We start from the raw sequence: 27,398 nt of genomic DNA on the forward strand, positions 1-27,398 counted from the left end.
CCTGGCACATCCGTATCTTTTGGAATCCAGCACCAGCGCTTATTAGAGCACTGTCCATGCTCTAATATGCGGGGGACATTGTATGTTAAGATACCTGTAATGGATTTCAGAGTAATGCCTGAAAATCAGAATCAGTTGGAAATTCTAAAAAAAAAAAAAAAAAGGCATTTTTTTCTTGTTTTCTTTGGCTACTTTATGTAACAGACAGTCACTGTAAATAAACTCCATTTTAAGAATGAGTTGCAAATTTTTTTTTTAAGTGAAAATCTGTGCCTGTGTATTTATGCTAACATTATTAGGGCAGCATCTAGATATCAGAAGTTATATACGGACTTAGCAAGATCTGCCATTTATCGTTTCCCTAGGTTTACTCGCTTATCTAATAGAATTCTGCAAACTTGTAGTTCACAAGAGAGTAATTTAATATTGCAGAGAAGTTTGGCAATTTCCGCTATGCAAACGTTATCTTATCTTCTGAGAACGAGGTCATTGGCATATGTGAAGGTTACAGAGCATGAACTTCCATCACCCTATGTAAGGTAACCAGGGTTTGTTTTTATTGCAGTTCACAGTTTTAGCTCTGGAGAGCTTTCACTGGGGTGGGGGGGGGAAGCTCTTTTTTTCTCAGCTTTAAGACTATATGATATGAGCATTTTAATCATATGCTCTCTTTCTGATGCAAAAACCCCAAGGACCGTCTTTTTGGAGGGCTAATGTGGGCATTATCTTCAGATCCCTCAGGGATCAGAAGGACTATATTTCATTGAAGTGATTTGTAGTGCTTCAGGCATATTAAATCACAGCAGAAGTTGAATATGTATCGCACAAGATGGAAGAATACAGTTCATGGGACTACTGAGGATTAAACTTCAAGCAGGCATGAGTTTGCTTTCTTTAGTATCAACTACAGTTCTATCCCTCCTTTACCTGTATCTTTACTTTGATCTTGTAATTGTTCTCAGTTGTAACAAAATACATATTGTATTAGCATTTAGTAATGACAGTTAAAGAAGCTTAATAATCCCGAACCCCTGGGACTTGTGAAAAACAGCCTTCATCATAAACAAATCATGACAAAGTGTGAAAGAAACTTAAAGATTCTCCTAGTGCTTATATTTTTGGACAACAGGTCAAAACATGCTAACTAGTTTTTAGTTGTTAATATAAAAGTCTTCTGATGTTTAATTATGAGTAGACAATGTGATTTTAGATTGTTACCAAGTTCAGTAATTTCATTGTAAGTGATTGACAACACTTCAGAGGACACTGAATTATGTTTCTGGAGCTGTTTTCTTAATGAGGTTTCCACATTTATGACACATGCTGCTAAATACTAACAAACTAGTAGGAGATCCGTATGTTTGGTTTATTGTATCTACTAGTATATAAATACTGCCTTTATCAGTAGAATACCTGCAGTTCAGAGTGTGAATCTCTCCCAGCAAATTCAGTCCGATGAAGGACACAGGAATTATTTTGTTTGGCAGCAGTCTTATTTAACAAACAAAAGTTGGGCAGCTTTTAGAAGCCAGGAGTAGGTTTTCACCCTTGTATCATTCCCTTGATACCATTTTGTGTTTTGACCCAAAGGATGTTACTGAATGTTGGTTTTGGGGTGGGGAGTCAGTGTTGCTTTAGCCCATGCATCTGCTCAAGTTTTCAAGTTTTAATGAACTATCTGTTAATCAAGACTTCTTGCTTTTGAACTCTGACCCACAAAACTCCTGTAATCCCTTTGGGCTCTTTCAGTCCAGTAGGACAATGTGAACCAGCACTGCCTGCAGAGAGGAAGGATGATTATGTAATTAAGGTTCAGGGCTAGGATACAGACCTCATGGATATCCTTTGCCAGCTGATCTTCTTTGAAGTTGAGGTTTTTAAGTCTATAAAGGAAGTGATGACATATCTTTTAGCTACTTTAGACTCTTACAAAATGCTGTAAGGAAAGCAATTCTGTCAAATTAATTTCCTACAGCAACTCTTCTAAAGTGCTGCTCTGAAACATGCATCAGCCATTGACCCCAAACAGTTTAGTGTAGTAGTATGGACAGAAAGATGCTTGCAACAGACTCTTTTTTTTTTGCCCCAATATGCTAAATTGAAAAGGTCAGTTACAGTACATCATCATAACCCCAGTTAGAAAGTAAGCTGCGTGGAACAGGCTGTGCTTCCCAGGATTGAAGTCTGTGGCCTTGCTTCTGTCAGAAATAGTCAGAGGAGAGCTGGAGCTTTTCTGAAGCAGCAGTCAGGCTGTCAATCCACAGCAGGAGGAGCAATGCTCACTCAAGGCTGTGGTGCACAGCCTATCTTGGAACTTGAAACATACTCTGCTTCAGAGGAATTTTTTTTTTAACAACATTCCAACTTAATCACAACTATCAAAGTTATTTACAGGATGTTTATAGACTGTAGTAGGCAGGAAGTCAGACTACATGATCACAGCAGCCATATAATAGTAAAAAAATTCAAAACAAGCTAGAAGCCAGAGATTGTTCATTTGTTTTTACAGACAATAGTGTTTTTTTTTTTCCAGCTGCAGAGACTTTACCAGAGGTAGGAGAAAAAAAGTTGGGTGGTATCTGTTATGGGGCAATAAAGTATCTTGTACTTTGCAGCACAGCTGCAGCCATACAACTTAGACAAGATATCCTTCTGTCAGACTACAGGTGCCTCACAGCAGCCCACAACAGTAACAAGCCTGCTGTGGGCTGCTTGAGAAGCACTTCCATTGCTTCACCAGTTCCCTTATTCCAACAGGTGTCACCAGGGCATTGCTCTAATTACAGAGATCTGTAGAGAGGAAGCCACTAAGCATGATCACCCTGTATTCAGTTTTTTCAGTTTTGAGGATTCCAAAAATCTGTTCTCTTCTGTTTTTGCAAGTTCAGCCTTTGCTTTACATAGAACCTGCTTGTGAAGAATCGCCATGACAGGCAAGGAAAGACTTAGGATTCTCTTACAGCTATTGTAAATTCAATTGACAGGAGAGGAAAAAAGTTGAGTAAGATCCTTGAAGGACTAGCAGTTCCTCGAAGGACTAGCAGTTCCTCTTCCCATGTGCCTACTTCCTCAGCAGCACAGTCACCCACTTTCTGTTGGAACTACAGCGAGAAGATTAAATTATCCCAAATCATTATCAGTTTCCATCAGCTATGTGACAGTGCTCTTAAAGCAAACCTTCAGATACATCTTTCCGAGTCAGCAGTGAGGTTATCCACAGCACCACACTGAACCCAATGAATGGACGATAGCTTAGCTTAGCATTTTGCCTTTGTATCACAACATGTTGTCCCATGACTTGAGCTTTTATTGTGCAGTTCATCCATTCCAGTATAGTCAGCCCTTCATTAACAGTTCCAAAGGGGCTGGGTGAAAAAATAACATTATGCCCATGTTTTAGAGGAAAAACATGGGAACATAGCTAAGGAACAACAGGTAAAATTCAGAACATTTTGCTGCTCAGGTTTTCCATCTAATATAATTCTAAGCTTTTCCACAATTTGTATTGAACTCAGTATCATTCAAAAGCAACCAGAAAGAAAAGAAACATTAAGACAGATCTGTTCCACTATGAACTTTTTTGTATTCAGTCCTGCACAAAGAGTTCTAGCCCATACTTCCCTCTCAGAAAGAGATATAGAAGACTTAATAGGATGATCAATAGCACAGGAGTAATTTCAATAGGGAGCAATTAAGTAGGCTAAGACTCTTCTTGATCAGATACCAATGCAAGGAATTATGACAGAACATTACAAAGTCTGGAACAGCTTGGAAAATGTGAAAGGAGATAGACCGGGTGCTACCTCCTCCACCATAAAAGTCGGGAGCATCAAATGAATCTTGCAGCAGACAACTCCCAAACAAATAAGACAGCAATTCTTCACAAAAGCATATGGTTGTAAAAGTTATTCCCTTGGAGTATAAGATTCACAAGGTAACTGAAAAAGGAGGTTAACCAACGGCTGTTAAACATTAAATACCTTAAACTGCAGTCAGACTATTCAATGAACACCACTATAATACTCTATTTACTCACCTTAGAAAACTGGTTTTGGCCATAGTTGGATAGGATGCTGCAGTTGGTAGACATTTAATCTGGTTTAGTTCAGCTGTTTTTATGAACAGCTATCAGCTGTAGTCAGGCTTATTCTAGCAGAATAACTGCATGTCAAGTAAAACAGTTTAAGGAAACAATCAGTTAAGAAAACTTATATTAAGCTGAATATGCAGTCTAGATTTTCTGAAGAATTTGAGCAAAATGTAGTCTTGCAAGCGTTTGTACTAATGGTCCCATGCCATGCACTTTAATGAATTAAAATGCAAGAGCAATGTGACCTGTGAAAGGGTTTTGAGTGGCTTCTCCATTTAAATGAGAAAGGCCCTGCCAGAGTAAGACTCAACTCTATACTTTAAGTGATCAAGGACAAGGCTGGGTATGTCTGGTGCGTTACAAATAGCTACTGACAGTTTACAGTTGATAAACTAGGGATTAAGCGATTAAAAAGAAAGTTATTTGTCCCAAGTCAACTGTTCTGTGCCCCAAAGACCTCAGTTTTCTAGTAATACCTTCACCTTGGTGAATACATGAATACAAGGAGTATCCCGAGGAGTTTCCTGTGGCCCAGTTTTCACAGCTCTGCACAAGCATTACAATATGCACTTGGGTCAATCTCAGGACCAGCAGGAAGAGCCTTGTCTTCCCCAGAGGAAAGTAAAGACTAAGTTACAGAGCATTATATATGGAGTGGTTCCAACCAGCCAGGCTTGTGTTCCAATATCAGAAGTCAAGCCATTTTCTCCCAAAGCAGTGTTAATTGCATGCTGAAATATACTGTACCTGTAAGACTGTTGGTGGTATCCCATCTCAAATCTGATACTGATGGCAGCTTCTTGTATTCTCCTCTGCTACCCAAACAAAACTTGGGTTTTGAAAAGGTACCCATTTCCCCAATAAACCAGTTCACCACTGCTCTTGGCTACTACTGAAATGCATCTATTCTCTCAGAGAAATCTTCTTTTAACATGAAAAAAGACCTGCTAGTCTAGTATTTCAAGTAGTAAGAGTGCAACTGAAAAAAACACATGAATTTTGAGTGCAAGTACTAATTCTACAGGTCCTAGGACTGATCACATCTTGTTCTTAATTTTTGCTGTGAGCCAGCTGGACTTCCCTTCCTAGCGGTCCTACAGTACCACACTAGCTTAGCTGTTGCAGTGGTGTCCTGAGAAAATCTAGTTAAAAATGTAGTTCAACTCCACCTTGTTGACAAGTCCTTAAATTGAGAAAGAACAAAAAAAGCATTTCATTGTAAGAGCTACAAGATTGTATTTGTCCTTAAAAGTTTCTTTGATCAGAAGTCCAGAGATCCGTCAAGTCACAATAGAAAAACAAACGCTGTGAGCAGTTATAGCAGGAAGAACTCAGTTAGCAGGAATGCTAGGCTCCGGATATAGTATTCTTTGATCATTCCACTTTACCTTTTAGGAGATGAAAGGAAATCTTTACCCTGCTATGTAGAGAGTGGCCCAAGCATGGGGTTTAAATTAAATGAAGACTTGGCTGTAGTCTAGAAGACTGGCTCTTCCCGTTTCAGCCTTGTTTAATTATATCTGGCCTTGAAGAATTATAGAAAGATTATAGAAAGTTAAAAATTAAAATTAAATTAAAAAAAGAAAACCTTCTCATTGATCTCTTTCGCTCCCTTCCTACTCTTCATCCTCTGTCAACAGCCAGCTTTCTGTTCAAGCTTAGGCATCATTGTTTCTTCCCTCGGATATTTGTTTTTCCTCTATTCCCACTCATATTTCACCAAGGATCCAAGTTCTCTGTTGGTTAAGCACTGCCTTGTGTCCCAGAATGACCCTTTCCAAATTCTTCCCCCTTAGGTCAGCCAGCAAAATACAGAGAAAGCCTGTTACAATACCACTCCTCTCCGAGAGCTTGCTGGTCCTTCCCGCTGCTGCAGGGCAGTCTGTCTGAAAGTGTTCTCCAGTAAAATTCCTACTCGGAGAATGGAAAAATTCCGACTCAGAGAATGGAAAAATTCCAGGCACAAACTTCCATAAAGTTACAGTGAAATGAAAACAGAGGAAATGAACAGAGCCTGATGTACTATTTTGGAGTCCCTTATCCGCAATATAACTCCTTGCTGGAACACTTGGCACAAAGATGATATTTCCAAGCAAGTCAACACCACCGCAAACGGTTTTCTATCACAGTTCAGACTAATCTAAGAACATTATAATCTAAGAACATTAGCTGGTCTGCTTTTTCTTGATGCCTCTAGGCTTTTATTTATTGCATTATAGATATACAGAACCACTTTTGGAGCTGAAACTTTTTGTATTTGCCTTTAAGACCAGAATTTAAAGTGATTATAATCAATTTATGTTAGGAGAATCAGCACTGGAGAAGAATATTGCTTAGAGTCAGACACTAGTTCTCTCCTCCCTCCCTGCATGTTTAAAGTTAACTCAATCTTGTCTGGTGAGGCTGTCGTAAATTATTCTGACCAAATATGTATTACACAAAGTCTGACCTGAGCTATACTGGAAAGATTTTAAAAAGCATTTGAGGATAACAAAAGTGGTGTACCCTCCCCCCACCCCATATAATGGTCGTTTCAATTCATCAGAAAGGCAAGTTTTAAATTAGCATGTCTCCTCAGTACCTTTTTTTTTTTGTCAGAACCAGGAAACAAGCCTACTTGGAGTAATACTCTGAGAACAGCTGCATTAACTGGGCAGTAATGTTTTATTACTGTGCCTTTCAAGCTAGCAGAGTTCACCTGAAGGTAGAATTCTGGTTCCATAATTGTATAGCATACCTTAAGCTCACTGCTTAGGGGTAATCGTGCCTTAACAGTTCTGTTATCTCCTTTCATCCCTTCAGAAAGAACGCTCTTCCTGTCAGGACTACACACCCTCCTTCAAAGGAAGGTTCACACTCTAAATCAACTTGGAAAGAAATTTGTGAGAACACTCAAGAAAGTCACCCCGACACTAGCCACCATTTTTACATCTGTCTAAATGCATGTTGTGAATAGACTTAAGCAGCTCTCAGAAGGCAACAACTTGAGAATCTTTACCAGCATGTATTGTGAGAAAAAATAAAGCAAAGGATATCCCATGTGTCAAAGTGTGGCCATAAGCTTACTTCTGTACTCCCAAAACATGGTAGTAAGCTTTTGAACTGCCAGCTCATGATGCAGGAGTTTCTTGGAAATCCATTTTGTGTTACTTGCAGCTGTTGCTTGTACAAGCACAGAAGTCTTTCCTACATCACGTGCTGCCTGCCTGGAAGGTGCATGTTTTCTATTGTTTACTTAAAATATCCTATAGGATTCTGTGTAGGCTTAATGTCTTTAAAGGAATGACTTTTCTACTAGCCCAAATATACTGCCAGTTTAGTAAAATAAAGATTGATTTAAATATTAGTATATTAACTGTCAGACATATTGGAAGAGGAGTATTTAAAAAGAGGCTCAAGTAGGCTACTCAATAGCCAAAAGGTAAACCCGTGGCCACTGATACACACTAATGCATAACACTCATGCATTCCACAAGCAGTAGCATGAGTTCAATATATAGCTAGCAGGTTACACTTGAGAAGCTAACATCAACTGCAGTGATTTCTAGGGGAGATGGTAGTTTTCCTTGCAGTTGTGTAACCAGACAGCTAACATAATACAGCTACTCTACACTGCCATTAAGAGCACTGTTGAAATAACCATCTCATTACACGCAGTAATGAAACTATATTTTATTATAAGCAAACCCAGCTTTTATATCACCAAGAAACCAGGACTCATACACTTTTCAAAGAGCTACCCATGTAGCAACTGCTATACTTAAGAAATCAATTGGTACTTCCAATTAGAGGAAAAAAGCATGGAGTGTTACAAAAAAAGACAAAGTCAAACCCAGAAGTAGTTAGAAAATATCTGACCTCAACTTAGTTACGCAAAATCTGTCATATCCTGGTCCTTCCAGACAAGATCCAGACAAGAAACATCACTAGCTACAATTCACAATATTCCAAAGTAAGTGACTAGTAGCTCAAACTTTCCTCAATGTTTTTTGCTTACCAATTCCAGACATGCAGTTTGGCAAAGACACTCTACTATAGTCCACACAGTGTGCTCTTCAGAAATATTTTAGCATGTCCTTCCTCAAAAGAAAACAAAACAAAAACCACAAAAACCACACCCAAAGTCACTGGGTACACACACTGCGTCTTCGTGGGCAAAAAAAGAGGGCTGATGCAGTGAGAAAGCTAGATAGACAACTCAAAGGCAACAGCAGAAGTGTATCTGAGAAGTCTGGAGAGAGGCAGGAAACTATCTTCAGTACTCTGCATTGAAAGGGTAGTCCTTGTGAGTTTTGCACCTGAAAGAAATCAAAGATTATTCTAACAGCTGAAAAATACTACATGCAGCTGTAATCCCTGCAGAGAATCATCAGAGGAGGAACTGAACTGTATAAACAGAGTCAATTTCAGACTTCTGTTTTCTTTAGAGATGCCTTTCATTTGTAAACAAAGATTCTCAAGTATCTTCCTGTTGTTCAGGCTGAGCACTTCAGGCTGTGGGACCTAGACACTTTGTAGATCACCAACTCAAGGTTTTACTGTCTACTGCCTAGAGGATCTTTTTTGCAGTCTTTCAAAGACTTCGTATCTAGCTTTAGGCTTTTAAGTTGCAAATCCTCACATTACTTCTTGAATGTTCACCCCCTTCCCCAATAACCCATTAAGCTCATAGTGCCTTTATTATAACATACCTAAAAGTTAGGACAGACAACGTAAAATTCCACAAGCAAAGTTGATCATGAATTTGAGTCTGCCTCATATTCCTATCTCCAATATAGACAAAATGAAAATTATGAACAAGAATCCTTCTCTTGGAATTCCAGCTACAAAAGACTTCTTGCAGACTGAACTCAAAGTGAACATCGAGTTTACTTTATCATAGTTTGGTTCATGATAAGTACATCTGAAATTTTACTGTGAAAAAATATTTTGAAGATAAACCCTTTGGAAATTGAGTTTGAGTATCCTGAACCTTAAACAGGTCTAGTACACAAAACTGTGACACAACAGTTTAAAAATACCACTTACGTGCTCATTGCACAGGCTCTCCAGTTTCTATTAAAGCTGAGAATAGTTGCCATCTCTTCTTTAGTCAGCTCAAAGTCAAACACCTGACAAGAAAAACAGCTGGAAATCACCTCTTTGAACCAGACTAAGCAAGACTCACAGAATTAAAGCACAAGTCCACATTGGAGGGGTGCTAGTGAGAAAAAATGGTGGCTTCAAGAAGGAGGAAGAGGAAAAGGCACCTTTGGATTTCCAAGACTCCACTAGCAGTGGGAGAAGGAGGGAAAGAAGCATTTGAAAGTTCTGAAGTTGCTTCAGAAATTGGAGTTTTATATGCCAGCTGTTCCAAGAAGCTTGTTGAGCACTTAGAGAATGGAGGCATTCTGCAACATTATTTGTGAAGGATGCATCTCTGTTCATTGAGTCTCCAGTTTCAGTTTTAGCTTAGCCCTCATTATAGGTAATGTGAGAAAAAAACTCTAATCCTCAGATGAGGACTACTTTGGAAGGCTAAGAAAGGACCACTTGCTCCGCAGGGGGAAGGGATGCCATCCCTGAAGGGCAGCACCCAGGCCACTTGTAATCACCCACCTTGAAGTTCTCCACAATGCGCTGGGGGGTGACGGATTTGGGAATCACAATCACGTTTCTCTGGATGTGGAACCGAATGAGAACCTGCAAGAAGAGACCACTAAGTCAGAGAGAAGGCAGAGCATACCACAGAGAGAACAGCTCTTGTTCTGTAAAAGAGTAGACACTATTTCAAGAACTGTTTGCTGTAAACTGTACAATTCGGCAGAACTAACCACTCAGCAGAGCTGCATTTCAAATTGTACCTGAGCCTAAGCAGCACCTTCTGAAGCGCAAATAGAAAAGCAGTGGAGCCCTGTGGAAGCCCATCCAGTCTTGTGATACAAGGTTTGTTTCCTTCCTACCTAGAAGGTTAGCAGTCTATACAAGTGTTCACTTCTCTGCACCAGCTTAAGATGGGAAGACAAACATCTGAAGATGGGTCAAGAAGATGTTTCTTGTTGATAGTCAAATAACCCTTTCAAGAATGCATTTCAGGCCATGTAATAAACAAGCTGCATTGCTACGTAACACCACAGCTCAGAGAATGAAGAGCCAAGCTCCTCACCTTATGTCCTTTGTCATTAGTTGTTCTAAAGAACAACAAATCATGTGTTACAGGAAGCAGTACCCACTGTCCAGCACCCACCCACCTGTGCCGGAGTTTTGTTGTGCTTGGCTGCAATCTCTTTAATCTTGGGGTCATCCAGAAGGGAAGGATCCTCTGGTTTAGCCCTACACAGAGGAAAGAAAGACCAGTGGCAAGAAACCTCCATAGAAAGAGCCAACCCAGCAACAGGAATCTGTATCTTGATGAATGATTAACGGAGCTCTTGTAGTCTCAATGCTTCAAGTGTAATCCCTGCCAGCTCCCTTGCAAAATGGAAGTGAGTCTTACCATGGCCTGTCAGGAGAGCCAAGGGGACTGTATGCTGTCACAGCGATCCCTTTGGACTGGCAGTACTTGATCAACTTCTCCTGGGTCAGGTATGGATGGCATTCGATCTGAAACACAAGAGTACAGAGATTGACAGTGGCACAGCTACTTTCATATGTTTCATTATTTTTTAAAATCCAAGGGTTGATTTTCATTGTAATTTATATTCCACATGATATTATGCGGCATTTGTTTCTGTATATCCCCATTCCCTTTCTGCTATTTGTAGTAATTCTCCTTGCAAGTGCAGGTGTCCAAGAACTAACACCATTTTCTTAAAACCTTCCTGATCCATATTATTTCTGACATAGAATCATCATCTTCATAACTCCTGAAGTGGAGTTCATCTCAGTTCAATGAGATACACAGAAGTACCATAAAATCATAGCAATGGGATAGCAGACCAATACAGAGTACAGAGTTCTCTTACCTAATTAAATGTTGTAAAAGCATTAGGTTTTTACAACTACCATACTGCCTCAATACAGGCATTGTTTCATTCCTTTTATCTGCTTTATGTCAATAAGCATGCTGAGTATTTCCAGTCTGCAAATATTGGAAGTAGCTACTAATTGCTAAAGATTTTAGATCTTCAGATTACTCTTTGTTATGTCATTTTTAGAAATGCATTTGTGCTTACCATTAGTTTCCAGAAGACTATCTACGTAACAAAATACAGACTTCTTGGTGCACCAGATCCGTGTTCTGGCAAGTTAATGCACTGATATGCAGTACAGTACAGACATTATCCAAGTATCTGGCAGCAATGAATGAACATGAAATTTTGCTGCTTTACATAGATGGACTTTCAGGATAATTACACACCAGGGAGCAGTACTTTTCCTTTTAGCAGACAAACTCAATAATCTTTTTTGACTACACTGTCATTCAAGCTTTCAAAGAAACATGCTACTGGCAGGTGGAGCAACCGTCTAAGTCATGGGATTAGATTACACCCTTGCCTGCTTTATTTATGGTTCTGGGTGCTTGCTGTTATCAGAAGCTTGCATGGCTGCTTCTCTTCTGAAGCATGTTGAAATATTAGACACAACAGGGCACAACTCAGTTTTTAGGCCAATTATACATATTTATTTTACTTCAATATCTACTCAGAATAACAGAGCATTTAGCCAAGTTGTATATTTTCTCCACTATTCAATAGGTAAGCTTCAGACCATACAAGTGAGGCAAAATCATCCTTACCTGCCCACCTAAACTCTAGTTGAAAAACTCCTGAGTTGCATTATCTAGTGCTATGTTTGGGCCATGGTGAAAAGCCCCTGATACATTTAAATAAGTATTTTAAGATATTGCAATACACACTGACAATGATCAAATACTTGACTCAGATTTCCTTCATGCACTAATTAGTAATATTATCATAATGTAATTACTGGCTTGCCAAACTAGTATCTCACCATGAATGAAACCAATTTGCATACTGACTGCATTCATAGTTAAGAACAACACTGTAGACATTTCATTTAGAGTCCAGTAATTCTAACTATTCAAAGAGAAATGGTTTGCAGGAAGCACTATAATCTTATATTAGGCTAACTGGTAAGAGTTAATAAGATGAGTTTCAGACTTGCAACTGTTTCTTCAGAAGCAGTAAGTACTGAAGGACAGAGACCAAGACCCATTGGTGAGAAGACTTAGAAGTGTGGAAGAGACGTAAGGTCAACATCCCCTATACAAGTGACAGAAGAGTAGTTACCAACTACAGTGAAAGGTTCTTTGGCAATGAGGTGTGGTAGGTCTGATAAGACTTCTAAGTTTCCTAAAAGTAGATTGGACTGAATATAAAGTTAGTGCAGAATTATGAATTTTGCAGTTGTCACAAGGCTTGTTTGACACTGGACAGACTTGCAGAGAACACTCCCATTACCTTTCTGAAGAAAGGTGTTATGATCTCTTTTTAGTACATATGCTCAAGCTATCACAGTAAGTTAACCAGTTCTTGTAATTCAGTATCAAGAACTTACTGCAGTCCTTCAATAACTGGAGCAGTTTAAGATAAGACTAGATAAACAACACAGCTATCTATCAAAGGACCAGTCTTCCTCAAGAACTTGTGATGGGCTATGATCTTGTCATGTTTGCAGGTGATGCCAAACCGACCAGTAGAGAGAAATGGACCAGACAAAACACTCAAGGGTGGGCTGCCACTTCAGAGGGACCTACTCAGGCAGCAGGAAGAGTCCTACATAAACCTTATGAAACTCAAGAAAGCTGCATGCAAAGCCCTGCACCTTGGAAGGAAGAGCCCCCAGCAATGACACAGGCTGGAGACTGACTGCCTAAAGAGCAGCTCTGCTAGAAAGGACCCGGAAGCCATGGCAGGCTGACCTGAAAATGAGCCAGTAGTGATCCCTGGCAACAGGAACACAGCCAGTAGGTTATGGGAAGTGATCACCCCCTTCTACTCAGTATCTGTCAGACCACCTTTAGAATACAGTGCCCGGGTTGCCCCCCTCCCAGTCCTCTCAGAGGAAGAAAGATTGAGAAACTGGCATAAATTCAGCAGAGGGACAGCAGGATGGCCGGGGGCCAGAGCACCTACTGTATTAGGGCAGGTTGAGGGAATTAGGCTTGTTCAGCCTGGAGAAGGAAGGCTTCTGGGCTCCTAGTAACAGTTTTCCAGTACCTACAAGAAGGTCATCAGAAGTCAAGCCAAGCTCTTCAGTGGTGCATGGTGGGAGGAAAACAGACAGCATGCATAAGTTGAAACAAGACAGGTTGAGACTAGATACAAGGAAACTCCCTCCACTTCCCCCATCCTACCAAGGGGGGAGCAGGCAGTGGAGCACAAGCACACTGCCTCGAGAGGCTGTGCAGTCTCCAGCCTTGCAGATTTTCAAGAACTGACTGGATAAAGCCCAAGGTAACCTGATCTAGTGTCACAGACAACGTTGCTCCAAGCTGTACATTACACTATATCCTGGAGTCTTCTGCAGTCCGAATTTTCCTAAGATTTTATTTAAGTATTGCCCATGTACCTGGACAATTTTACTTAACAGCCTACCTTCCAAGTCCATTTCCTCCCAACCCTCCTCAAATCTGTAAGCAGTCCTGAAAACATTCCCTGTTCAGTTCCTTTAGTCCCAAGTCATCAACAACAGGAACTGGCTTCTCCACAAAACAGTTGGAAAATCATCCAATTCTCTACCAAGCTTTTGTACACATCCTGGGTTTTACTCAACTGAAATGCAGATTTAAGCTCAGGGGATTTTTTCCCCCTCCAAAATAAGATATTCTGGAGCTGCTCCTTGCCAAATTTCCAAGCAGTAGTGCAGGAACTCCAACCTTACGCAATAAAATTTTAGTTATCCTTGAAAAACAAAAAAATTCATCTTGGGTCACTTAACTGCTTACCTGGTTGTTGGCAGGCTTGTATTTCAATCCTGGCTTGTTCAAGATTCTTTCTATCTGTTCATGGTTAAAGTTGGAGATTCCAATGGCTTTTACCAAACCAGCATCCACCAGCTCTTCCATGGCCTAATAGAAAGAGCAAAAATCAGCATCTGGTATGCACGAAAGGGTCTGAAGACATTTTTCCTAACATGGCTTATTCTCTTCGTGAAAAGGACAAAATAAGTGTTTAGATATGAAGAGTTCATGTCTTGAGGGAGAAACAAAGCACTGGTATATTTATTCCACATCTCCAATCTCAAAGCCCAAAAGATTCATTCTTTGAGATTGCAGGAATTCCTGATGACGTGAAATGAGAAACAACATTTAACTATCCACCATTGTACCAGTGAGTCCTTTCAAGTAGTTCTGCGTACATCAGACAATTTAGACTGCTGAAGGTAATGAAGGCATGGAAGAAACTGCTGAGGACAGAAGACGTGACTCTTGCTGTGGGTAGACTTACCTCCCACGTGTGTAGAATATCAGTGTTGCTGGGTATTGACATGCCTTTGTCATCTGTTGGAAACAGGTCCTCTCCTGCCTGTCAGTGAGAAAACACTTGAAACGTTCTGTTGTAAAAGTTTGGTTAACACCGGCTGAAGAATGTGATATCACAAACTTAGCGCACGAAATACTAACACTCATAATCTACATTCTTCAGTCTTTTCTTTTGCCTTCACATGGGTTTGTGGTATTTTTGTCAGCAGCCATCTCAAAGAGAAGTACTTTACTGAACACAGCAAAGTCTGTTGGCTCACCAAAATACATATGAGAAACATGACAATTCTCTTGTAGAATTATTTCCAGCTTACAAGTTTACTTCCTCTGTTATGCATTTTAATAAAATACACTGTTATGGTCACATAAGAGCTGTGCATTTTTGTAGTAAGGACCCACTTAGGACCCAGGACCATCAGTCTGTAAGGACCATATCTGCTGACAGGTCTTTCACAGGGAGACTCATTGTTTCAGTTGCTGGCAAAGGGAATGTTGCAACAGCCTGTGTCCCAGTTAGGGCTGGCTATAATTTATGAACTTTCAAAAGCAGCTGCTTTCTAGTGATACCTTACTATACCACAACATTTTCACTTTGATAATTCTGTTCACATTAATTTAAAAGATACGGATGCTAGACTATGAAAAGCACAAAGAGCAGATGATCTCAGAAGCAACAGGTAGGACACAGATTTTGATCAGGCTGTAACAGAAAGACTACGCTTAGAAATTTTCAAGCAGACATCAATTCCTTTGTATGTAGCACATTAAAATGGGGAACTAAAAAGCTTCAACCTTTTAAAATGCAAAGTCTGTGGAACACTAAGGCTCCTACAGCAAAGGTCAACTCAATTTGTATTAATATTAAGGACACAGTGATTACAGACAGAAGTAGAAAAATATTCTCTTGCTCTGCGTCTGAAACACGGAGGAAAAAAATTCTGTCAGGCAGCAGAGTACCACCCTCCTTTGCACAAAGCAGGAACCAAGTAATTGTTGAGCATACTCTGGATTTGTAAGAGACAACACAGGTAGTAATCAAAAGGAGAGCAGCACAACTTATGCTTGCAGCGGGGAAACCTGCCCCTACTACTAGGTCTACCTCTTCTACAATCAAAAGAAGAGAAGGTGCTGTGCAAACAAGAATTTCAGACGCAGGAATCAACAGCCTGACTCATGTGCAGGCACATGATTATCTTTCTCAGATGGAGACATTGTTGGGCTGTAAGACTGTATAGCTCTTCAAAACTGCCAGCTATAACAGAAAGCCAGGCACATTACTGTTACCGTACCTTAAACCCAAGAGGCCAGTGGATGAGGTAGAGATCCAGGTAATCCAGTTTCAGGTCAGCAAGAGTCTTCTGGCAGGCTCCCTTCACCAGATGTTTTTCATGAAACGTGCACCACAGCTGGAGACAAAAAGCCAAGTCACGCCATGAGCTGCTGGGCTAAAGTTTTTGGAACACTTCTGTCCTGACCAGGAGAGATCTCTCTTTCGGAAGCCAGGGTGAAATTAGGTTATCTTATTTCTCTTCAAACAAGGCTTGCTCTGTGGCCAGGACTAACCCACGATAGCAAGGCCAGTGGAGGCAGTGGATACACACAGGACTGAAGGGGGTCACTGCAGGCAGCAGAAGCAGCCTCGACCAATTAAGACCTTATTTAAAAGCTACCCACTACAGGGTCAGGTGCTGCATAAAAGACAACAGCAAAGTTTAGTGCTGGGAAAAGCTCAAAGCATCACTCCTGTACTCAGCACAGTATCCCACCTAATTCTCCATGCAGGTGGGGGTGAAGGAAGAAACTTAGAACTGGGGGTTACCACAAAAAAGCCATTCTCCCTGGGCATCGTACACCCCCAGGCCCCTACCTTGCTGACCACGAAGAGCTCCTCTCGTTTCACAGCCCCTTCCTTGATTTTCTGCTGGATCCCGTCCCCAACTTCGTTCTCGTTCTGGTACACGTAGGCGCAGTCGAAGTGGCGGTACCCAGCGTCGATAGCGGCCATCACCGCAGCTGCCACCTTCCCTGGCGGGGACTGAAGGGGAAGGAGAGCGCCTGAAGAGCGCCCACCGAAACACACCGCAGGCCTTGCTCCCAGTAAGACAAAAATTCAGAAAGCCATCCCACCAAAAACACCCTTAAAAAAAATAAAAAAGAAAAAGCAAAAAAAAAAAAGCAGATTTCTCCGCAGGCCGCCCGCAGGCCGGGCAGCGGCCCGGTGCCCCCGCGGCCTCCCCCTTCCCCGCGCCGCCGCCCAGGCCGGGCCCCCCCAGTCACCTTCCATGTGCCCAGCCCCACGATGGGCATCTTGGCCGCCGTGTTCAGCTGTACGTAGGTCGCCATGGCTCCACACACACCGCCTGAGCCTCCCTCCAGCCGCTTTAATAGCACCCGGCCCGCCCCGAAGCGCAGGGAGGAAGGGAAGGAGGGAGGCGGGCAGGGGGCGGTGCCGGGGCTGAGACCCCAGGACCGCTGCTTGGGGCCCCCTTCCCTTCCCGCTGGTGCCCGGGGGTCGTTTAGGAAAAGCAGGATTTAAGAAAAAAAGAGCTTTGTTTGGATGTTGGGATTTTTATTTTTTTAACGTGTTTTGAAAGCTGCAGGAGAGGAACAGCGAGTTTTTAGTACGTGACATCATAGCCGAATTGCCCCGCCGTCTTCAGGGAGGTGCTGAGTGCCTTGCAGAACAAAATGAATTTGTATTGCACGCATATGTGCTGGCAGCCTGTGGTGGCACGTCCGACATCGGTGTTGAAACCCTGCGGACAAGCGCGTGCTGTTCTGGTGAGGAGGCTGCAGCGCAGTGGAAAAAGCCAGCCTTGGCCATAGGAGCACGCGGGGAGTTTCCTCAGGTGCCTCTCCCACGACAGAGGCCCGTGCTCTGTGCAGCACTGAATTTTTTGCTCCATTTAACTAAGGGCAGGCAAGGTAATGGGTTTTCCTCTCTAATGTTCCTCCTGTTCTGTGTCAGCTCCATCAGCCGTTCTCAGCAGGATGTGATGTGTTTTTGCTTGGATCACAAAGCACTTATATAACCCTGTGCTTGTGTGTTACCGTTTCAGCTGGCTTTTCCCTGGTGGTTTCAGCCAGGGGAGATGTCTCCGTCTTGTTACAAAAGATCTCGGGCAGAAGTTCTGCACTGGGCCCTGCTCTTTGTTCTTGTGAGTGGGAGCCTTTTCCCTCGCCGCTAAGGCAAATTGTTTTCCAGCTGTTTGTCTCTCCCAGAGGCCCTGCTGGGGCTGTCACAAGGCAGCAGGGCCTTGGGGAAGGAAGAAACACTGCCTGTGTCGCTGGGTGGCAGCCAGCCTGGCGAAGCTTGCAGGCCCCGTCCTTGGTGCCGTGCCTGCCTGTTCCTCAGCTGCAGATGCCGAGCTGCACACTGCAGGAAGGGCTTCTCTTTTTTCCCTGATCTGTGCACAAGGTTTCGCACTAAAACAGGATGTGTAGTATCACAAGTTTTTTGCTTTGTTTTGCTGACTTTGCACTCGGTAATTTCACCACAAGCGGAGACTTCGGAGACCAGCAGTGCTTGGTATCTGGGAAGAACCGGGTCCAAAATAAAGGAAGTGGGTATGTCCTTGTGGAGGTTGTGGGCTTCACCAGCAGAAGCTGTGTGGCCTGCTGAAAAAGCACAAAGTCAGGGGGTGACAAGGGCACAAGGTGCAACCATCTCTGCTTGTAAGGAGGACAGCTGCAGGGGTCTGCAGCTGTAGGCACTGACAGGTGCAAACAAAGCCAAAATCAGTGGTTTGAAGTGACAGCATGTCAGTTTCCAGCTGGAATCTCAGCAAAAGTGGGTGCCTGGGGGAAGTCACCAATGGCAGTGGGAAATTCTCTCTGGCATAAAGAGAAGACCTTGGCCTCTTCCTCGTACCGAGTTCCTATCAGACCAGCAGCATGCTGTGGTTGCTTCTCATCTCCTTGGAGTTAACAAGGCTTTTTGTCTTTGGGCTTGTCTGTTAATCCCAAGTGCTGTGTGTGCTTAGAAAAAAATGCTGGGGACCAGCCAAATGTTGAGGAAATGCCGTTGCTGCAGATTTTTTGGGACGTGGCTTTTGTAACGGGAGAGCAGAGCCCTGTGGAGTCTGGGCTGCGTGCTGCTTGCAAGCAGTGCCCTGCACAAGAGAAGAGGGCTTTGGGATCTGCTAGTCAAGAGCTGTGTGGGGCAATGGCCTGATCCCGCTCATCCCACAGGTGCTGTATATTCCCTTCACAGGGAAGAAAGAAGTAATTAACTGCAGTTGCTTGCACTGCTGGATTGTGCTTACAGGGAAATGGGAAAGGACCCTGAAAAAGTGGTGATCCCTGAAGCCATGGCCCAAAAGCCCCAAAGGCTGGGCAGTTACTAACGCCCCTCTGGCATTGCCTGATAAGCTGCTGGGACGTTGTGTGTTGTCTTTGTGTATTGTACTGAGGGGAGCACTCCAGAAGACAGGTGTGAAATCTGCAGCACAGCCAACGACCAACGATAACGCTGGGAGCCCAGTAGTATTGTTGACCTGGGAAAAAGCGTTAGAAATGGGTGGAAATTCTCCATGCTCCCAGCTGTTATGCAGGGACTGCGGTACTGTTACTGTGGGTATGATGAATCACACTGAACACTGCTGCCTTGTTTCACTCAGACATCCCTCGGCTGTGACTGCAGCTTGGAGGATGACCCCGAGGTGCTTGTTGAGTGTCTGCACCTGTGCTGTCTAGGCACCTAAAGTTAGGCAAGATGAATCTCACACAGAACCTTTAGCAGCTGCCTGTGACTTATGAGCAAAAGTCACATTTTGTTCTTGGCCTAGGGGGGTGTATATCCCTTTTATTTTTGGTAAGAAGTTTTAGTTGGAAAAAAAAAAAACAAACAAATCTGTCTACCAGTGCAGAATCTTGAACTCGTGAAAATAATTGACCATTGAAAAGTATTCAATTCCTGCAGCCAAATTGTACACGTGGTCCAGCATCCTGTCTCACTCCTAACTCTAGTCTAGGCAAAAGCACGTATACTCAGACTTTCAAAGCAGAAGATCTTTTTGATCAGACAAAAATTTAGTTATTTCATTGTTGCATTTAAAGATTAATTTTGTGGCTTTTTCTTTGTTTGTTTTTGTTTTTTAAATATGGGCATTTGAATGAAATGTCATGCACAAGTTTGGTTTTCGTTAATAGTTTTCTACATAAGGATAGAATTTCACAGATAACAATAACGTGAAACACAGGTTGAAGTAGTTGTATCCAAAAGAAAGTCACCACTCTGTTGTATTTTGACACATAGAAGAAAGCCTGTGTAAACTACTGCCCAGTATGCATCTGTATGTTTTCTGCATGAGGAAAATTTAAGAGAGGGCTAAAGGGGGTGGCGGGTGGGTACACTAGGGGAAAACAAACAAACAAACAAACTCTTGAGGTTAGTTTTAAAGTGGTGAAATTCCTGGTTGTCTCCCTCATCCTCAGGAATTTGATCTTTACTTCACATTCCTCATAGGAGGTTTTTACCCAGTTCTCCCAGCTGCTGTCTTCTGACTGTTGTGCTGATGTAAGACTGAGTACAAATGTGAATTTGTATTTCAAGGTCTCTCCACGTTTGGGCAGGAAATTATAACAGCTCACATTTTGTTCTTTAGAACAAATTTTCTGTGTCATTTTTTTTCAAGGAAAGAAAAAAATAACTAACAACGTCACTGAATACATATCCTGTGACTTCATGTGCAGCAGGAGGACAGATGCAATAAGAAAGCTGGATAAATTGGTAGGAAGAATGTTAGGTCAAGCTCCAGAGGAGGGCAGGATATGACCGTCTTCAGTATTTTGCATTGAAATGGCACTCCTCATCAGTTTTGCCCCTGAAAAGAAAGGAATTCCTTTCAGCCATCTATTTTATTTCATTTTATTTTATTATTTATTTTTATTATATTTATTTATTTATTTTATTATTTATTTTATTTTATTATTTATTATTTATTTTATCAAGCTGTACTGGGTGATTAGAGGAGCTACCAAGGAAGGATCCAAACTGTATAGTTGTAGAATTAATTTATTCCATTGTTTTCCTGGAAAGTATGAGCCCTTTTTATGCTGGGAACACCTGTGTCCCTTTGTCATTCAGGCTGTCTGCATTCTAGGCAGTGTTCAGAAATAAAATGTGTATATGGTATTCATAAATTAAGGGTTTTGAAAAATAATAGTGAACACTACCACTTATGTGCTCATCATGCAGGCTCTCCACTTCCTGTTAAAGCTGGGAATGGTTGCCGCCTCTTTAGTCAGTTCAAAGTCAAACACCCAATAAGAACCAGCTGGAAATCGCCTCTGAACAAATGGGAGATTGTAAGCAAGATTCACAGAATTAAAGAACAAGTCCACGTTGGAGTGTGCTAGTGAGAAGAAATGACTGCTTCACGAAGGAGGGAAAGGAAAGAGGCATCTCTGGATTTCCAAGACTTCAGCGGCAGAGAGAATAAAAATCAGAAGTTGCAGTTTTATGTGCCAGCTGTTCCAAGAAGCTCGGTGAGCCCTTTGTATTGCAGAATGCTTCCGTTTCTCAAAGTTGCATCTTCCTGTCCTGATCCAAAGGAAGATTTTCAAGGCTTTCATATTCCACTTAATCCAAGTAAGCATCTCGTGAAATTCTGATGGCCAGTACCTGCAGTACTGATTAACACCACAGGAGGGCAACGTAGTTCGCAGGGAATGAAGAGCGAGGCTGTCCTTTGCATCCTTTGTCATTAGCTGTCCTTTATGCTGTGTATCCTCTGGCTTAGCCCTACGCAGAGAAAAGCTATCAACACAAACCTGCATCTAGATCAACAATCAATGGTGCATTTATAGTATCAATCCTTCAAGCGTGATCCATGCCAACATCCTTGCTACTTGCAAATCAGTCTTACCATGGCCTGTCAGGAGAGGCAAGGGGGCTGTATGCTGTCGCAGCGATCCCTTTGGATTGGCAGTACTTGATCAGCTTCTCCTGGGTCAGATATGGATGGCATTCAGTCTGTCAACACAGAAGTACAGACATTGATAATAATACAACTGATACAACTTGCTGCAGGGATAATCGCCCAATGCAGTTGCAGGCTGATTTTTTTTCAGTGTGCCAGTCTTTGCAGGATATTATACAGCCCTAGTTTTGTATAGCGCCTACTTACAGTAAGGCTTCCTGCATCTCTGTCTCTTTGTGCTGGGGAAGAAGGGTTTCCTGGAGCTTATCTTTGGGTTCCTTTACCCCGGGAAGGAATGTTCTGAAGTGGTTCTCTGAGATATCTAAGCAGTATTTAGCCAATACTGAAAACCCTTGTGCCTTGTACATACCGCAATAATTGTACAGTGAGATTATAAGGGAATGCTGCATCTGCTATTATCTCAGTTTCTCTGTTCTTGTCATAAAAGCCCCTTTTTGTGACTTTGTGTGAAGGGATTCTGTAGGTTTGGATGAAGATGCATTTTGTCTTTTCAGCCTGCTCTTTTTTTTGGTAACTGTAAGCCAAGGAAGTCTATGTTAATGTATCTTAGGACTGAAAATCTCAGAAGACTAGTACTCATAGTAAAGCTATGAGAATTAGTGAAATCAGAACTGTAAGACTCTGTCGAATCTGTACAAGGTGACTTGGAGAAACAAGCATCGACAGCAGGTGTGTAGCTCCTGCATCCAAGAGGGTAAGGACTGCTATAGGTAGATGAAGAGTAGGATGACTTTAATATATGTATATGTATATATACAATTTATATTTAATAAATACTATATGTATATATATTATTTATATTGTATAATTATAAGTTTTTCAGGGCAGATACCAGGATGCCTCTAGTGTCAATACATGCTCTGCTTCTGCACATATAGTTAAAATTGACTTCCCATTTTTTATTCCAGCAGCATGACTCAGCAAGTTGTGCATGTGCCTGTGTGCGTGCACACACACGAGAAGGAAGAAATGCATGCGTTGTGTAAACAGTAATCTGCTGATACTAGGAGCTTGATTCTTTCACTAATAGCAGGTCAAATAAGGAGCTTTGAGAAGTTCCGGTTGTAATCTGTGTCCCTTAACTTCAGCCCCGTCAGGATACAGGAGACCCAAAACATCCTTATGTGTATTCAGAAATAATCATAGGGTGGGATTTAGAGTGCAAGCTGTGTCCACTTCGTTCACCCTTTTTCCATATCTGGCTTCAAGTGCAATCAGATCTTTATAATCCCTGAAAACTAGTCACCTGAGGTCACTTAGCAGTCACTTACCTGTTTGTTTGCAGGCTTGTATTTCAGTCCAGGCTTTTTCAAAGTTCGTTCAACCTGCTCATGGTTAAAATTGGAGACGCTACTGGCTTTCACCTGACCAGCAGCTCTTCCATGGCCTAACAGAAAGAGGAGCAAAGTCATCTTCTGGAATAGAAGACAGGTTCTGAAGGTGATGTTCTGATGTGGCTTGTTTCTCTTCATGAGAGGAAATGACAACTGTTTGTACTTGGAAAGTCTGAGGGAAGAGAGGCCTGTGCTACATTTGTGCCATGTCCTTTGTCACACTCAAGCCCAAGGGCTCTTTTCTTAAGGTGGTGAAATTCATGTCAAGTTACATGTGGAAAGCAGCTACACTCAATATCCTGCTCTTGTGTAGCCATGAAAAGAACCTAAAATGTCTTTATTCCTGCAAAATGTATCTGAGCAGTTCACAGACTGTGGTAAAGTCAACTGTGATCATTAGTCAGGTCCTTTGGTCTATGGCTCCATTGAAGATTATCAAGTTTGTTTTGAAAAGCTACTTTGTATACCATGAAATCAACACACAAGATGTGACTGCTGAAGGCAATGAAGACATGGAAGAGACTGCTGAGGACAGAAAACTTGGTTCTGCCACTGTGACTGAGCTTACCTGCCACGTATGTAGAAGATCAGTGTTGCTGGGTATAGACTTGCCTTTGTCAGCTATGGGAAAGGGTCCTCTCCTACCTGTCAGTGAGAGAACACACTTGAAATATTCCCCGTTGGGAGGTTAGGTTAATACTGAGACAACTGAGGACCATGATAATTTAAATGTCTAGTACAGGAAACACTAGTACTTGTCTGCATCCTTCATGCAGGGTTATGGCATTTTCTGTTTAAAAACAAATATAAGGAAATGCTTAGGTACGAAGAGCATGTAGGTTAGGTCTGTGGTGAGTCACATCTGTGGAATAAGGTATACTCTGCACACATGCAATTCTTTTGTGGGGATCCTCAGTTCATGTCAGTGGCACGAGGAAAAATCGCATCCCACTGTATGAGAGTAGAGCTCTATCCCCACATCTCCATATTGCTCTACACCTAGTATGTTCTGTAGATGTCATAGTATAAAGCCATGACACTTTCACTCAGTGGCTTTGTTCACATAAAGCTAACCATGACACCTTTGAAAGTACAACGTACAGTTGACAAGATCAAAAGCAAGAGATAGAATGAAGCTCTTGACTTGGCTGTAGCAGAAAGGAAAAGCTAAGGCTAGAAATAGGCTGAGGTGCCAGCTTCTCTGAAGTGCATACAGTCTGAAAGTCTCACCTTTTGAAATCCAGGCTCTGTGAAACAATGCGGAGGCTCCCACAGCAAATGTCAGGTCAATCTGTATTGTGTTAAGGACTCAGTGATTAAAGAGAGAGACAGAAATCAGAAACATTTTCTTTCCTCTAGTGATTCTGTAAAATGCAGAGGAGAGAATTACTGTCAGACAGTAGAGTACAGCTCTCCTTCCCACAAAGAGGGAGCTAAGTCATTGGCAGGTGAGCATACTTTGGATTTGTAGAATGCAATACATAGACAAAAGTAAACCAGCAAGCTCATGCTTACAGCTGGAAGGCCTGACCTTAGTGCTAGGTCTGTCTCTCCAAGTATCAAGAGGGCAGAGGATGCCGTGCAAGCAGCAGTCTCAGCATCAGAGTTCAAGAGCCTGCCTCAAGTGGCCAGAGTAGGGCTGAATGAATGGCACCAGAGCAGTGCTGGTGCACACTACAGACATGTGATCTTTCTGGACAGGAACAGCAGTAATGCTGTGAGCATGACTGGCAGTTTTGGAGAGCTCTCCCACGTAGGAAAGTCAATGGAAGCCAGCGAGTGAGGTAGAGATCCAGGTAATCCAGTTTCAGGTCAGCAGGAGTCTTCCAGCAGGCTCCCTTCACCAGATGATTTTCATAAAACATGTACGACAGCTGGAGACAAAAAGCCAAACCACACTATGAGCTGCTGGGTTAAAGCTGTCGTGTGCTGTCCTGCACAGGACGGGAACACTCTGTTGTCTTTGGGAGGCCATGGGGAATTAGGACATCCTATTGCTCTTCAAAGGGGGCTTGCTCTGTGAACAGGGCTGGCCTCTGACACTGAAGGCAGGATGTGCTGTGGTGGTAAACTGAAAAAACAATCCTCTTCCATCAGTTAAGATATATACAAGACACTTAGTATATGCAGATAGTGTTCTAGTTAATAGTTTCTGTGATGAGCCAAATCTAATATTTCCCACATATGGGGGGAAAAAAAGAAGAAAAAAAAAAAAAGGAAAACAACAACAGCAAAAAAACAGTACCCATTCTGGGACAGCGACAGCTTGAATTTATTATGTATTTTGAACAGTCGTGGAAATAAAAGAGACTGTGGAGCCTATCTTGCATAACTGCCTACATGATGAAGTGAAAATAAGAAGTTTTTGTCAGCTTTGGTCTGAACTGTGTTCTGAATTGCTCCTTGCTGCAGCACAGTCTTTCCCTACCACTTTGAATTCCCTCCTATGAATGTGCTCTATACAAAGCAGGTCCTCCCCTGGATTCTACATTGCCTGCTCCCTACCTTTCTGGCCACAAAGAGCTCCTCTCATTTCACAGCACCTTTCTTGATTTTCTGCTGAATCCCTTCTCCAGCTTCATTCTCATTTTGGTGCACGCAGGGACGATCGAAGTGGTGGTATCCAGCATCTACAGCAGCCATCACTGCAGCTTCTACCTTATCTGATGGGGACTGAAAAAAGAAAGTTAAGATCCTGAATCAAAGCATGCGTGCCCTCTCCTAGTTACCTACGAAAGAAACACATTCAAAGGCTTTTTAAAGAAGAATTCTGCCATACAATGCTCTTAAAAGTATATTCATCTTATACGTGCAGGCTCCTGGGCTTGAAGGCAACCCCCAGCCATTTCTCCACAGCCCCACTCGCACAGGCAGGCAGAGCAGAAGCCCCAGCGCCAGGGCACTGCTCCACAGTTGGACTGGGAGGAACCGAATTTTGTGCCAGGGAGCTCTGGCTCCTTGCTGCCATTCCTGAGAAGAAAAACAGTCAGCAACTGCCCTGCTGGAGAATTTTGGTTTGGTGGAGGGGGGCATTGGTCTGTACCGTAGCCATCTGCCCTGTTCTGCCTCAGCTCCTCCGCAGTGTAAGTCCCACCTGCAGCTGGACGGTTACACCAGCTGCTTCCTTTAGAAATGCACTTGTGTGTGTATCTACAAGATATATATCTATATGCCCCTGAAAGGGTATATAAGAGCTATACACAAAGAAATCCTAGCATGCCTTGTTTAGACAAACCCGGTAACGTTTGTTTTCAGGCACTGCACAGATCACCGCTTGGTTTTGCATTCTATTAACAATTGTGCAAATCTCTGTCAGAACCTGCTTGAAACACCCGAATTGTCTCATAAAGCTGACAACTCAAGGAACTCAAAGTAACCTTGCCCCACATTTTAGATTATTTGCCACAGAGGCAGCACTCAGCAGTGCCGAGTCTCGCCGGTCGTGCCTCCCCATGACAGGCCGCAGGCTGCTGCCACCACTGCTGGCCCCATGGCAAGCACCACTTCTCTCTGTGCTGTCAGAGCGGCTCCTTTTGCAGTCAAGAGAGCCTCAGAGAGGCCCTCCGGGGGAGCACCGTGTCCCCCAAAATAGTGGGGGCTGACCAGGCTCCTGCAGAGAAACCTCAGCACGTGCGGCCTGTGTGGTTTTGGGAGCTTTCAGCCTTCCATTCCCCCACAAATGTGGGATGAATTCAGCCTTTGTATATCATCACAGGAGAGAAAAGTGGGCTGTTCTGTGGGAGTAATATAGAAAACACTGTTTTAAAAGAACTTTATTTTGAATGTTGGGAGAAGTTTCTTCTAATTAATTTTTTTTTAAGTTGCAGACTACTGGGTTTTTAATGAGTGGCATGATGTTCATCACATTGTCCCTCTGTTTTCCGGCAGGTGCAGACAGTGTTTCAGAATAAAATGTACAAGTGTATAAATAAACAATAGGTGGCCTGTAATTGCACATTAGAAGTTGGCTTTAAAATGTTGTGGATAACAGTATGCCATTCCGTTGAAGGTGTCACAGCACAGTGAGGAAAACAAACATTTACCTGCAGGATCCACTAGATAGTCCGGGATGTTACATTAGGGCTGCCTGGAAGACTTTGCTGCTTGCTCACACTTGGAGAATTTAGTCAGGTATTTAGTCCATTAATCCATTTAGTCAGAATTGAGTCCATTATTTGGGAGTATAATATTGCATTTTTCTCTGGGTGCCTCTCCCACAGCAGATGTCCAGGTTCTTTGCAGCGTCGTGCTTTTTGCTCCACTTACCTGAGGGCAGACATGCCAATTGGTTGTCTCTTTAACCTTCTTCCTGGTTTGTGTCAGCACCACAGCCATCCCCAGCAGGATGCGATGTGTTTCAGTTGTATCAGAAAAGTTATATAATGCCGTGTTTACCTTTCCATTTTCCGGATTCCTTCTCTGTAAATGTGCTCAGTGTGTGCTCAGTCTCTTGGGGTTTGGTTCAGGGGTCAGTGAAATCAATGGAAAGCTTGCAGTTAGCCTGAGCCTGTTCCTCAGTTCCACCAACAGTATTAAAAGCAAGCTGTTTGCACAAGAGTGAGAACTGCCAGGGAGGTGGGCTAACTGGTGTTAGCTGGGCTCGA

At 42.5% G+C, this 27,398-nt stretch overlaps 1 protein-coding gene and 1 long non-coding RNA gene across 3 annotated transcripts; one reads left to right on the forward strand and one right to left on the reverse strand.

Annotated features, from left to right (window-relative positions):
- Window positions 1-7,747: 7,747 nt before the first annotated feature.
- On the reverse strand, window positions 7,748-16,961 carry LOC106030919 (aldo-keto reductase family 1 member B1-like). The gene is made up of 10 exons (XM_048052157.2): window positions 16,794-16,961; window positions 16,384-16,551; window positions 15,806-15,922; window positions 14,482-14,559; window positions 13,980-14,102; window positions 10,566-10,672; window positions 10,321-10,402; window positions 9,689-9,772; window positions 9,119-9,201; window positions 7,748-8,388 (listed from the first exon to the last, which is right to left on the reverse strand). Exons 1-10 carry the CDS (start codon window positions 16,857-16,859, stop codon window positions 8,346-8,348), a joined length of 951 nt encoding a protein of 316 aa, XP_047908114.1. The 5' UTR covers window positions 16,860-16,961; the 3' UTR covers window positions 7,748-8,345.
- LOC136791041 (uncharacterized) lies at window positions 16,959-25,462 on the forward strand. 2 transcript variants are annotated; one of them, XR_010832143.1, is made up of 3 exons: window positions 16,959-17,441; window positions 20,716-21,108; window positions 22,746-25,462. It is a non-coding gene; the product is annotated as an uncharacterized lncRNA (long non-coding RNA). The 2 variants fall into 2 exon arrangements; XR_010832142.1 differs by lacking the exon at window positions 22,746-25,462 and having other exon boundaries at window positions 20,716-22,254.
- The last annotated feature ends 1,936 nt before the right edge of the window (window positions 25,463-27,398 follow it).

The sequence above is a fragment of the Anser cygnoides genome, chromosome 1, assembly GCF_040182565.1.
Source record: "Anser cygnoides isolate HZ-2024a breed goose chromosome 1, Taihu_goose_T2T_genome, whole genome shotgun sequence".
In the NCBI taxonomy this organism is placed as follows: domain Eukaryota; kingdom Metazoa; phylum Chordata; class Aves; order Anseriformes; family Anatidae; genus Anser; species Anser cygnoides.